Raw genomic sequence first — 14,768 nt, forward strand, 5'->3', positions numbered from 1 at the left:
GTTCTACTGCTGTTGCCTCACTACACTCTAAATAATGCCAATTCATGGTTGAAACATGTCTGGTGTTTGTCATATACGTGGATCTTCCTATATTTGTGGAGATGAAGCAAGATATTTTCCTTTTTTGTGGCTATAAAATAGGTTCTATGACTTGAGAACTCATTTGCAAAAACCAGTTCATCTCTCATTTTCATATTTCACATTCCAACATGATTGTGGATCCATTGTTGTGTTTGATTTCCTTATGTTTCTTTCCCCGTGAAACTTTCAGCCAGAGGGCTTAGACAGCCACTGGTTCCAAAGGAGAAAAGCATCTGCATCTCTTATGTTGGTCAGGAGTGTATTTAGAGAATCTCCAAAAACTACATGCTTAAGAGGAACTTCACACCTGCAATTGGACATGGCCGTTTCTGAAGTTAAAACATGGAATTGTTGCATCAATGTGTTGGTTCATCATTATTATTTTTATTATGGTATCCAGGTAATTTACACAAAAGTGAATGTTTTTACCTCTGCAATGCTATTTGCAATAAAATGCTTTTATGCAGTTTTTGCTAGGTATCAATTATTATCGACTCTCTGGCATTGCTCGAGATCAGTAATAATCTAAACTTCATCAGTTCCTACATTCACATGAAAAACATTTCATAATTCATGAATGGCAGTATAAGTGCCACTTCTGGACATATGTATGAGTATATGAATGCTTGAATAAATAACATAATGCACAGAGTGGGCTTTAGGTATGGCCCTAGAATAAACTGTATACAAACTGTGAAAACAACACCCTCAAGAACCCTTGATTCAGAGAATGCTTATATTAGTATTCTAAATAACTAAAGAAATATATGATAATCTTCAATGGGTTGAAAAACAACAACACAATACTTTAACACTGAAACAAAGTTGTGCTGTGTCATAAACAAGTGCTTATAATTAATCAGTGTCTAAATACTGAAGGAATAGCTCAACTTTAGATACAGTATTTGTTTGTGTGCTTGTTAATTGTATTTATATTCAACAAACAATTGTGCTGCAGAAAGGAGTGATTTAACAAGGCAGTCCAATGCACACAGGTCAGGGTTGCATCTGGTGTTGGCCGAGAAAATCCATTTTCTCTCTTCAGGGATTTCCATCAGTGCAGAGTGCTTTGGAACATCTTAACTGAGAAATGTTCCACACCAGTGTCACCAGAGCCACTCTGAATTATTTCAGTCAACAGATTTAAGCATTAGCTTTTGACTTCAAATCAAAATGGATTCTCTTCCAGGTTAACCAAGCTGGAGACAAAGCAAAATGTTGTGCAGAAGGAGGCTGCTTTTTATGTTCTCATCGCTAAGGCCAGGGCTGCTCTTTGAGTGACACTAAATAGTCCTTTTCATAATTATACTTTGCAGAAAACTGCTTTTGCAGTTGTGTTTTTTGCATTAAAGTGTTAATTGCCAAAATGACCTTTTTTTCCAAGCCTGCCACCACACATTCACTTAAAAACAAGTGAAGCTGATAGCAGCTCATCCGAGTAAGCCTCCCTTTCCCCTGATCCAGTGATCTACTTACTCAATGGACTGGGATGTTTCACAGGTGCAGCAGCTGTGGGATTGCATTATCTATGCAGAAAACAAGACCAGAGCCATTCCAGAGCCTTCTGCATACCCAGAACAAAGGAATCCCATCTTGATCAACAGCTTGATCCTGCAACATCAAACCGACGTAGCAGGCCATGAAGTAGCTACAGCAGTGATAGGCTTCTGTCCCCCTGCACTGGCTACATGCATCTTAAGTGAATGGATATCAAACCACATGTGGCCATGATTATATGCAATGCCACTTGCATGTTGGGATCTCTGGGTTGAACTCTTTGCCTGAATGGGAGACTGTGCTGTGGAAATCAATGCACGGTGGATGGAGGGAGTGGTGGTGGATAAAGGAGGAGATGATAATAATTTTGTTTAGCTAAATTGTGTGCATATAGACAGAACTCTGTCCTGCTTTTTTTTTATTCTATAGACTCATTACATTATTTTATCCCGACAGAATGTACAGGCGAACATCCAATATGGTTGGACTTAGCTACCCACCGGCTGTAATTGGAGTGCTAAAGGTAATGATGGCTAGTGGCTCTTGTTTAGGAATTGCTGCAAGGCATTGCGATCTTACGCTGAGGTCTGGGCACACTACCTTTCTTTCTCTGGAGTTTAATTTAACACAGATACTCATAATTAAGGGTGCAATCCTTTGGCTGCTAGATACCGTCTAGAAGATATTGGAGAGTTCAGAGTCCCAGCTCCAAACTCAGAAACCCACTTCCAGGTTGGAGCTGGGAGTCTGAATGCAGTGCCCCCTTCCCCTGCTCTCCCAGCTGGTCTGGAAAGAACTGCACCAGCTGCCCCCCTGAGGTTGCAACGGTGACCTAGGAGATGGAGTGTTCTGGACATCCCTGGAGGGAGCAGGCAGGGGAAAAGACAGGGTCCTCCAGCTAGTGTTACCTCAACCTCCTATCTTTGTGCTTCTAGGCACACCCTGAGGCAGCTAAAATTGGCTAAGAGTCTTGGGGGACAGAAGAAGGTCAGGGCATCTGTCAGCTTCGTGCTTCTCCCTGCCTCCGTAAGATACTCACAATCCTGTGAGTTTGCGGGGTTATCAACAGCCATACAGCATTGCTCTAAGTAGTATGGAGCGTGTGATGCGTGGGGGCATAAATTGGAGATGGTCATAGTTCAGGAGTGGCCCAGTGACCTTTAGCTCTTGTCTAGGTTTAACAGCCATCAGGAAAGTAAGGTGTCTGTGGCTAATGGAATGGAACAATATCTGCAAGGGTTTTTAAAGGAGCACATTCAAAGAATCCTAGCCTAAAATGCATGTTGTGCAACCATGTTGTCATTTTAATCATTCATTTCTCTGCATATATATAGAGTGCCAGCCCTGGTTCAGACATTTACCAGAGGTAACAGGTTTTGTTAGTGGAAGAGTGGGGCAAGTACCCCTCCACTCTTACCACATTTGAATGATTCCCCCTCCACAAATCAAGCTCACATGGCATGTATGCGCACGTAGACACCTGCACATAGATATTGTACATCACTCTGGGTGGATGTTGGAGGCGATCAATTCCTACTTCTTCACCTACTTCTTCTGTTGCTGCTGGGAAATAGGATCCCAGCCTGAGACTTTCTAATTTCAGTACATTTTTTTGTCTAAGTCAGGTACTGAGAGGCAATTGATACACAATTGCCAAGGTGCCCATGGCACCTTCCCTGTTCTGGACCCTTGGCAGTGGGCATTTACAGATAATGATTTTAAATTTCCCAGAATGCCTGATGTGTCATTCTAGAGGCTTTCTGGGAAATTTAATATAGCACCTATTTAGTGCTGATCAGAAAAGTGCTACTTTGATTAAACATCTGAAAGGAGTTGTGCTTGTGTGATGGGAGAGCTGATGAGGTACAGGAGGAAATCCATGAACAGACCTTTCAAACCAGTTGGTTATTGGATGGATGAGTCATGTGTGTGTGTGTGTGTGTGTGTGTGTATTCATTCATTCATTCATTCATTCATTCATTCATTCATTCATTCATTCATTCACCTTGGCCCAGCATTACAAGGTTAGTGTGGTAGCTGCTAAAAATCACGCATGGGTGCAGTCACATCTGCAGATGACTTCCACTTGGCGCACAAAGTAAATACACTTGCCACTGCATATGTTTAATCATTACTAATACTTGATTCCCATTGGCTTGATGCAAAAGTTTCCTTCCTCTGCAGAAGGACCACTTTCCATTGGAGAAAGCATCTTCTGTCAGAGGATGGAGATTCAATTCAGTCCCTTGTTCATGATTCACACCGCATCATTCCATCATTTCCTCATTTGGTTCTGTTAGAACTGAACATTGAGAAATATCACAGATATGTAAAATAAAATATCACTTGGGAATGCATGTGGAGAATCTGCACTCGTTGCTCATCTGGAAGCTTCATTTTACCTAGTGCCGGCTGCAGGTTTGGGGACTCCTTGGCAAGACACTTTCAATGATTCCCCCTTCTCGGGTGAGTCTGCCTTCTCACTGCTATTCCTGCCGCCTCCTGCTCCTCTTGCTCTTCCTTCTCCTCCTCCTTCTCATCTTCATCATCATCAGTGCTGCTGCCTGCCTGTTGAACATGTAAGCAGGCTGTGATGTCAGCCACCATCTCACCGCCACCATTTCCTGGCCCAGAGTGAGAGGCAGGTGTACAAGCAGGCTGCAGTGGTGGAGAGGAACAGCAAATCCAAGGGACTCTTCCCATGGGTCCCAGCCAGGGCACAGGCTCTTGGCAGGCACCTGATTCTGCGTATTCTTCTTCACGCCAGCCCTGATAATGCCTCCCAAGCACAGAAGCTGTTGCTGCACACCCTGCTCCCTTTGGCGTGTGATGTGGGCTTGGACCATGAGGTTCTGATAGCGGTTAACAACTGGAGCCCACAAGGCTTGCGTGTGCATGTGTATTCCCAGCCTTCCATTCTCGTGTCAAGTGCCTGTCAGATCAGTCTCATTAAATTTTAGCCTAAGTAGATTTTATTGTTTACAAATGACCTGTGTAGAATTGCTTTTATTTTTCCTCTCACAGCTGGAGCCAAATCAGCCGTATGTGTGCACATATGAAATTCAGTCATCTTGCTTTTCCAATTAGAATGCCTTAGGGAATTTGGAACTAATCTACAACAGAGGCTGAACATGGCAGAAAACCTCCAATTTAAAGATTTAAATCGCCCATGCATGATTGAGGAAATGTCTCGCTTGTGCCAAATAATTGGCAAAGGCCGAAAGAGTTGCAGATAATTTCCAATGAATTTCTGCTAACATGTATCTTGTCTTCTTGCCTGCCTAGAAGATGAGGGGAAACCACAGTCCACATTTCAAGATTGCTTTGCCTTATTCAATATTTTTAAACCATTTTTTAAACTTGTGTTCACTTATTTAGCAGGGGCTTTAAAAAATAAAAATATTTAATATAGAAAGGATGGTGGGTAGGGCCTTTTCTTGCAGCTTAACCTACATTACAGGACATGCAATGGCATGTGGGGAGAGCCATATATGTTGCCTGACTCCTGGGAGGAAAAGCAAGATTTAAAAAAATGCAATAAATATAAGTACACATGTGCTCTCACATTACCTTTCCTTATATATTAGGGGGAAGAACCCAAGCCAGGACTTCTGCCTGACAGGGTTCCTTTCCAGCCTAGGGTTGTTTTTCCCATGAATGAGCATTCAAACATTCAATCTCGCATTTGCAATCTGAATCTATGTGTGTAAAGCAGCTCCCATGGCCAGGTGCGTAAAGAGGGTGGTGACTCTTATGTCTGTGAGGCTCCGTAACTGTCGCAACTTTATTTTGAACTTTGTGGGAACTGTCCATGGTGCTGCAAGGTGGCAAACCTCTCCAGGGGATTGAGTTCAGCACCATGGCTAGCTCCTATTTCTGCTTTTCATCTCCTGCAGAGTTGCTAAACTGGGGCTTGGCTGCAATGATGGACTGGAGAAGGGCTGACTAACTAAAGCTCAGTCTAGAGAAGATTAAGATACTATTAGTGGGAGGTTCTTCTGACCAGATGGGGGAATTCAACCTGTTTTGGATGGGGTCAAACTTGCCTTGAAGGAGTCGGTTGGGTTCTCGAGTCATCTTTGCCACTGGAAGGCCAAGTGGCCTCAGTGGCATGGAGTGCCTTCTGTCAGCCTTAGCTGGTTGGCCAGCTAAACTCATATCTGGACCTGGTTTCTGCAGTCTGGGAGTCTCTGACTAAATTACTGCAATGTGCTCTGCGTGGGGCAGCCCTTGAAGACTGTTGAGAAGCTGCAGCTTGTGCAAAATGCAGCAGCCAGATAAATAACTGGAATCAGAAGGGATGAACATATGAAATCAATTCTGATCTACTTGCACTGACTGTCTCTATGCTTCTGAGCCCAATTCAAGGTACTGGCTTACCTTTCATGGCTTGGCACCACAGCACCTGGTGGCCTGCCCATCCAACTGCAATGTACCAGGGACTCTGCTCAAGATCTGGGGCCTGCCCCCAATTGCCATTTCCAAGGGCTCAGTGTGTGGCAACAAGGAGAAGGGCTTTCTTAGTGGTGATCCCCAGTTTTGGAACATGCTCCCCACTAAGGGCCCCCTGGCACCAACTCTAATACCTTTGCAGAGCCAGGTTAAGATTGTCATCTCTGGCAGGGCATATACTTAGTTTTAGTATTATATTGGGCATCATGTCAGCTGCTCATGAATGTCTTACGATTTAATTTGTATAGGCTACAGTACTGTATACTGTATTTTATATGTTGTTATAAACTGCCCAGACAGCTTTGGGTCAGAGATTGGGCAAGCCATCTCCCTCCTCTCTCAAGACCCCTCCCATCTCTTCCAAAACATATCTGCTCTCACAGTCAGCCTGGGAAATTGCAGGCAGCAACCTTGATAGGACTTCAAAGACTTCTGCCCCCTCTGATCCCCCTGCCTTCCCATCCCCTCCTCCTCTGATTTCCCTTCAGCATCTGATAACACAGGCTCTTGGAAAGGTCAAGAAAAGTGAGTGCCTGGCCCACTCATTGCATGGTCCTCACTGCATACCAGATCGTACCACGTAGCCTTGAACAGAAGTAGCAGTAATTCTGGCATAAGGGCCCAAAGGATCATTCATTTGATTAGCAAGCCTGGTCTCAGAGCCCAGCACTTTTGGGCAGCTGTTGGTTTCCTACAAGCCAGGAAGACCCACCACTAGTGCTGGTCTGAACCCGAGGCCCTTGCAATGCCCCCACTGAGGCCATGTAGTATTCCTCAGGCACCATGGGACGTTTAAATGGCTGCCTGAGACTGCTGATCCCAGATGCCTGGCGATGTAGAAGAGGTTTCACCAGGGAGCATTTTGCAAAGGGCCTCTCAAACTGAGCCATCCCTGTATATAAACTTATAGTAAATTGCAGGCAATTACTATAGTAGCAATGCTTGGGAGATTGCAGCCTAAATGCTGCCAAGGGATCAGATGGGAAGTCTGATTTGAACATGGATTAAGAAAGGTCTAAGTCATTTTGTTTTCTTTCATTTGGGGAGCAATCCCATTTACCAGTGTAAGCATCACAGAGATTCAAAAGTTGTATCTCAAAACAGTGTGATGCTTTTTTCCTACCTTTTTCCATCTGTGTGACAAAATAAAAGTCAATTGCAACTTGGTGGAAATATACAATTAAATGTCGAAGTACATTGAAAATAGATATTCATGTTTTCAAAATATTATTTTCACATCAGGCAGTCCTGATGTTAGTGCGTGTTCTTTCCATTGTGTAGTTCAAATGAAAACACACTGAGGAAATTGCAGCCAAATTGCATTTCAGATATTCATTTCATAATCAAATATATAATGTATGTGTTGTGTTAAATGAAATTGCTTTGTAAGTCTTATTTGCTGCATGATTAGGTACTCTTTTTCAGCCACTGTTGACCGGAATTTATGTTGATTAAAAACCACAAATTTCCCACTGAAGTTGGCATGTTACAGTTAGGTAAACAATATACTGAATGGCCACTGAGTACTATTAATTACTTTTGCACAATTAACAATTTGTCAAGGAAGAGAATGAGTGCATGGTTTGAATTGAACCATTTTAAATTTCTCTATGTAAGGAAGAGAAGTCAGGAACCTTTTTCTGTCTGTGTATTGATCCAACAAAGAAAAGGTTTAGAGGTCTCTTGCTGTGTCCAATTAAGAATCCAACAAGCTGGGGCAAACTTCTGCAGTATCTCTATGCAAACAGTTTTATTAAGTAGTTTGTTTTCATGAGAAATTGTGGAAGGATCTTACAGAGGCTATGTCATAGAGTAATAACAGCAGCAAGAAATCATAAGCATGTGTTGTTTATCATGCATTTTTCATTTTTCCTGTTCTCAAAATAAGTGCTGGGGCATAATTTTAAAGGCATGTGATACAGCAAGGTCTGAGTGTTTGGATAGGAGACCAGCTAGCAATCCTGTACCGTACCTTTTGTTCCATGATCAAATAAAGACAGGATAATATAATATGGTATAGAAAGCAAGTTTAACATGTACATCTTTCCAAGCAGCGAATCTTACAACCAAAACAGATGTCTGTTGTGTGCTTCAAAATCAAAAATGTATTTCTTAAGATTGATTCCTGCAGACCTCTACATACTTACCTGGGATTAAATCTCACTGAATTCTATGGGACATACTTCTGAATAGATGTACATTAAATAAATGTGAAAACCTCAAAAAAAGAAAAGAATTCTGTGTAGCTCGACTGCTTAAAACTCAACTGCATTCTGATGTGTCACATTCCTATGATGTCTCACATTCCTGAGAAGGTGCACTGGCTACATCATATGAAAGCATTTTGAAACTGAATGATAAACATTCCACTTAATCTTTCATAGAATGATGCTTTCTTCTTGCAGCAGATGAAACAGACACATACTAATACTGTTGTTTCCCTTCCAGAATGTAGACAAGTGGTCCTTTGATGTATTTGCACTAAATGATGCTAGTGGGGATCATGCACTGAAATTCATTTTCTACGAATTGCTCACGCGCTATGATTTGATCAGCCGCTTCAAGGTCAGTCTTTCCGTAGTGCCTTTCCCTCTCTGCTTGCCTGCACTTTACTGAATGGAGGACTATAACTAACTTTGTGGCTCTGTTTCCACCCACGCTCTCAGTTACTTGTATGTTGGGCAGCCTGACCATAATGCACTTGCCACATGATGTTATTAGAAGGTTTTGGGCTGAAGTGGAGAAATGTGTATTGATTTCACCAAAGGAAGAGTGCAGAGCTATTCAGCAGTGTTCCCACTACAAGCATCCCAGGTGTTATGACCCATTCTGGCCTTGTGGTCCGCCGACTCTCAATATGATCAATTATTTCTCATCCCCTATTTCTTTACAGCAAGCCTGCAATGGCTTGTTTGGACCTGTGACTGAGTCTTTTCCCTCCAAGTCTCTGAGCTTTACCCCAATTCTAATGATTTTTTTTTTTAATTTAGCATTGTTTTGGATGCAATTATGATATTGGGTGGGGAAGGAGGAGGCACAAGAACCACTTGCTCCCTGACTTTGCACCACTGGCTTGGCCCAAAAAGAGCCTGCGTGGCTTCCCCAGCATGGAAAGGCAGAAGCTGCCCTCACAACAGCAGATTGCTTAGAATCGCTCGTCTTTTCTCCAGTTCCCTGACTCCCTGACTCTCTAGCATTCTGCCCAGCTTTCCCCAAGTCAGCAGCCTCCAGTACAACCCCACCATTGCTGACCACTAGCCAGGCTGGCTGGGTTTCATGGGAGTCAGACCGAAACATTGAAAGGATACTGGGTTTGGTGAGCCTGTTGCCTTTCCTTCACCCTTTGTTGTTCTTGTGGAACCAAGTCAATGACCTCTTTGGAACTGACAGATGCTCGACACAGATCACAAATGTGGAGAGAGAAGCAAAGAGCTATTTTTTTAAAGAGAAAATCTGTAATACAATACAGACCAAGACTTATGTGGTCTTTGCAGAATGTTCCCCACTTCTGCATGATCATTTCCTCTGCTATCCTGGAAGCAGATGAAAAAGCAAACCATGCTTTTCAAGGATGCATAAATGACTCTGAATATCAGGTATTGGAGAGTAACAGCAGGAGAGAGCCATTCCTCTCATATCTGCATTCCTGCTTCCCAAAGGCATACAATTGCTCATGATGGGAAGCAGGAATGCTGACCTAGATAGGCCTTGGGTCTATGTTCCATGTCATGGATTTAGTTCCATGGGTGTGCAAGACAGCCATGTAAAGTAGTCATCTCATCTGCCTACCCCATAGGTCTCCCCATTTCAAGCCTGATGTGGGATCTGACTCGGTGAAAGCTAGGAATGCAATTTTCTATGCAAATTTTGGTACCAATTTACAGGATCTGTTTCTCCCAAACCAAAGTGCAGATTACAACTTAAATTACCCAGTGGCTTTTATTCCTGATGAATGTGCTTGTGTGGTTCTCTGCTAAAATCAAAGCCAAAATCAACATTAAAATATATAAGATTTAATGTAATATAAATACTTTGAGAGACAATATATTTAGAAATGCATATTCTCAGGATGCATATTCTGAAATTAGAAATGCATATTCCTAATTCATTTAGAAATGCACATTTTAAAATATGTATTTCAATGTGGCTTTTCATGTGGAATTAAAAAAAAGATTCAGAGATGTATGTGGAAACAGGATGGAATGAATGAACCATGGGACAGTCGCATGGGCAAGAAATAGAATGATACTATAGCGGAAGCAGTGCAAGAATAATGTTAGAACTGAGTATAGGCCATGTTTTGGAGAGGAAAGAGGAAAAAACTGTACCCCAGATTTAAAACAAAGCATTGCACAAACAAAAACCCCAAACAAATATCAATCTCTGTGCAGTTTTAAAAAGTAAGGTTATTTGTATCCTGCTTTATATTTCCATATTCTGCCCCACAAGGGCAGGGGCATCTTCACATAGCTTCATTTTATTTATTTCTCAATTTTATTTCTTTCGATACTGTATTTGTATCATTAAATGCACAGATGGGGTGCTAGCATCTGTCTGAAAGCACATCAGACTATCCCCATACTGCTGCTGCGCTCCTGCCCAAGCTTTTGTGCCCATAGGATTCACTGCTTGAGCAACAAAAACCGGAGAGCAAAAAGGTAACTCAGGAAACAAACAGAAATGCTACCTTCTGGATCAGAGCAGCCCGGTGGATCATCCTTATGAACTCATTTCCTAACATGCTAAAGAAAATAACTAGCAGTGAATGGGTAAACCTGGCTACTATCCAGAAGGTTAAACAAAATACAATTGTCCTTTCTCCTGAATGCATTTTTCCTTCCTATGTTTATGTGTAGATTCCAATTTCTGCTCTTGTCTCCTTTGTGGAAGCCCTGGAAGTCGGCTACAGCAAGCATAAAAATCCATATCACAACCTAATGCATGCAGCAGATGTCACGCAGACTGTTCATTACCTCCTTTTTAAGACGGGTGTAGCGGTAAGTAGATGAATCACATTTTTCAAGAGAGCTTTATGAGCAGCTACACTCTTTATGTCTCATGCCAGGATTTCATAGGATTTATGACAAACTCCAAGGTTAAGGAGCACTGAAGTGGGCCCCTCTTCCATATACTTTCCCCATCAAGTTTAGACCCTTTAGATTACTGCCTGGTGCATAAATGTGCTTGGCATTTGACTTTTTTTGTTCCCTTGCATTCAGAAAATAATGTTTACTTTCAGGCTGTGGGATTCTGTAACTAGCCCAAATGTCTAATCATATGAGGGAACAGTATTCACTAAAACATCGGTGACCAGCATTTTTGGCAACAGGGTCATAAATCAAGGCTAAAGTATATATTAGATCCACTCTAGTTCTTCTTACAGAATATATTCTGAATTTCAGTGTGCTTTTACCTCTATGCTACTCAATCATTAAGCAGGCAGCATTGCACCATAGGACAGGTAAGACAAGAAGGCGGGCCTGGACCTATTCCAAACAGGACCTGCAAGCCCTTCTACCGGTGATGCACAGACTGCAACAACCTGAGCACTTGTGGCATCCCTGCCACATGTTGTCTGGTTATGAACTTTGTGCTCACGCAAAACTGCCAGTTCAAGCTGGCCTCCTCATAAATGACTGCAACTACTCATGAGAATAGTTCCCCGGCACCCATATACAGGTGAGCCAGCTTGAACTGGTCGGTCAGTGCTAAAACAAGTAATGTTCATTATCAGATGCTGGCTGGCCAATATGAGTGGCTGATAGTTCCATTCCCCAGCTGCAAATTTGTCTCTAAATTCTAAATTCTGTCTCTAACTGTGATTAGTCTTAACTATGATTTTCTGAAGCAGGACAGTGTCAGACTATGCTTTATAAAGTGGGTTTGTTTCAATAAACCATAGTTCTGATCAACCACAGTCCAGATGTGTTGCTAAATTGTGGTTAACTGAATGCAGGCATGAAGACCACCTGTATCTTTTTCTCTCTATTGCTGCTAATTTCTAATTTTATACAGCATTAATAGTATTAATGTATTACAGTATTATCACTGTACCATTTGGTTCCCTCTATCGGCTGCCACTGGCCAGCTATCTGAGGAAGGGGGTGAAAAATGAATTAGTGTGATGGCAACGTGTAACATATTGTGTACAGTTAGAAGTTAGTCCAAAGAGAAGAAGAAACGGAATATTGGTGGATTACTGTCCTTTCCTATATCTAGTTACATCCATTTAGCCCCATTCAATACATGTTTACCCAGGATTAAGCTCAGTGGGACTCCCTCCCTACGAAGTGTGAATAGGATTGTCTCCTCGGTGTTGCCATGGAGAAATGTCATTTGTAGCATCTGTGGACTTGCTAGGACAAAATTCACAAGTTTAGTTAATAGGAAAACCAAATATGATTCATGTGCAGAACACAATGGAGCATAAAATCAATGAGTCTTTCTTTCCTCTATTCCTAGCATTTTTTTTCCTGCAAACAGAAACTTTGTTAATGCATTAACTCCACTGCCTTGAGGGCAGTGCTGTATAAGACCCTGTGTAGTCATGATTACAGAAGTCTCAGCATCAGGCAATGTAATGAAGGCTCTGTAGTTTCCTGAAGGCCATCCAAAAAAGACATTATGAGTGCCACACAGAGCTTGATGCAAGATCTATTGTGGCAAAGCAGACAAATCTTGCTCCTTTAATGAGGATTTTGGGAGAAGGGCAAGAGAGCTTTCAATATCTTTTCACTTGTATGAACCCTTCACAACAACAACAAAAATCTATTTCATTTCAACAGGACTAGCAACCCAATAACACTTGTCCCTGGGATATTTTCCTGTTATTGTTGCAACTTCCCAGTAGCAATTTATGTACATCATAATAATATCATCCATACCATAGCCCACATGGAGAAATAACGTATATCATACAAAACAATATTCAAGTAAAAAATGGCAAGAATCCTCATACGTAAAATCATACAAAAACAACACAGCACAGCTATCAGAATGAATGTTTCCTAAGATGCATACAAAGTATTTGGCCAAAGGTTTTCTAAAATTCAGACTATATTTTCATATTAATTTATTAAAAGCAATCAATCATGGTTCCACTGTTTGCTTAAGGAGACAGGGAACATTAAGAATACATAACTGCAAACCTAAAAATACAATAGTTTGACCTAGACAATGCTAGGTGCACTTAGTTCCCATGATTACAATGGGAACTAACTCTGCAATCCTCTGTCTGGGAGAAAGTCCCACTGAATTTAATGGGACTTACTTCAATATAGACATGTATAGGGATGCACTGAAAGTAACATGAATTTAGTCAGGGCTGAATCCAATGTAATTATTTCATAAAACTCACACAAAAGCATGAACCATAGAATAATATAGCAGCAAGTGATGAGTGCAAAGCATGTAATATTATGACTGCAATAAATAAACTTTGCTTCTAGCTGAAGGAAAACATATGCAGATGCTGCACTTAGGGAGGTATGTATATTGTAAAATCTGTTCCATTAACTACTTGCAGTTGGTCAGACTCCTTTTGTTCTGTTGTTCACTTGTTGACAGAATCAGATTTTGCACAAAAGTTTTCATACATTTTCATGCACTTACTCAATTTCCCACTCCAAGAAATGTGCCTATTCTCCCCAAATATCAACATCCTCCCAAAATTTTACATGTTTTAGCATATTAGGAAAATGCACATATTTGTTTTTTTAATATTCTTCTATGGCTAAATTTGCCTAACATTATGGGAATATTTTTTCAAATGGCCTAACTTTCATAGAATCCATGCAACTTGGGAAAAGCTAGTCTGCAGCAGAATTCCCAGGTCAGATTTTTGAAATCTGAGCTCATTTGATTCCATTGCAGATTTCCCTGGCATCCCTAGATGCGAGATCCCTAGATGAGGATCCCTGGAAAGGATGTTCCACAAATTAGGTGTCACAGAGAGAAGGTCCTCTTAAATGGACCCTCTAGGGTGTGGAATGGGCTTCCATGGGAGGTGGTTGAGGCCCCAGAGGTGAGGATGTTCAAGGATAGGCTGGGCATGCACATGGTAGGCATGTCGTGAGCAGAGCTGGCTGCAGCTGGGGGTCAGACTAGATGGCCCGGAAGGCCCCTTCTGACTCGCTCAGTTTCTATGTTTCTAATTTATGAGTGCCTTTCTCCCTAAAAATCCATCTCCCAATAAAACTATACACATGAGTTGTTGTTGTCTTTGTTACTTGCTGTCAAGTTGTGCCTGACTTATGGTGACCAATGAATAAATGCCCTCCAAACGTCCTGTTCCCGAGTAGCCCTGAACATGAATAGCCCTATAAGATAAGCTGTGATTTAGCCACTTAGTTGTGTTAGGAGAACAGAGACACGTGCATCTAACCGCTGGAGGAGCTTCCTTGGAACCACCCATTTACAAGCCCTCCATCTTCAATGAGCAAGATCAGGGAATTGCTTCAGATCAGTGCTTTAGGGTGGCCAAATGCAAAAAAGCATGGGACAGATATGGAGAGCCAAACTATTACAACTGTCTTTTGCATCCGGCCACTCTGTCAGTGTTGGCGGGAGATGGGATCTTTAACCATTCTTCTGTGTCCTTTTCCCAATGAAGTACTCTGCCTCCTTTCCCCACCACTGCCCTGGTGAGGCTATTCACACCATCTTTGGGGCGATTTCAGTTGTGGAAAATGGTACAATTGAAAAGGTTAACCCTCTTGAAGTGTTGTTAACATGGGCTA

At 41.9% G+C, this 14,768-nt stretch overlaps 1 protein-coding gene across 4 annotated transcripts in view; it reads left to right on the forward strand.

Moving 5' to 3' along the window:
* The window catches only part of PDE1C (phosphodiesterase 1C), a 183,795-nt gene that overhangs the window by 103,545 nt on the left and 65,482 nt on the right, over positions 1 to 14,768 (forward strand). For all 4 annotated transcript variants that reach the window (XR_006417071.1, XM_044454836.1, XM_044454827.1 and 1 more), the window contains 3 exons: positions 2,035 to 2,101; positions 8,479 to 8,595; positions 10,887 to 11,027. Coding sequence is in view for 3 of the 4 variants with exons in the window: in XM_044454836.1 (XP_044310771.1) it covers positions 2,035 to 2,101; positions 8,479 to 8,595; positions 10,887 to 11,027 (325 nt within the window). In the remaining variant the exon portion in view is untranslated. The remainder of the gene's footprint in view (positions 1 to 2,034; positions 2,102 to 8,478; positions 8,596 to 10,886; positions 11,028 to 14,768) is intronic.

Source organism: Varanus komodoensis, unplaced genomic scaffold, assembly GCF_004798865.1.
Source record: "Varanus komodoensis strain SLA01 unplaced genomic scaffold, ASM479886v1 scaffold10, whole genome shotgun sequence".
Taxonomy (NCBI): domain Eukaryota; kingdom Metazoa; phylum Chordata; class Lepidosauria; order Squamata; family Varanidae; genus Varanus; species Varanus komodoensis.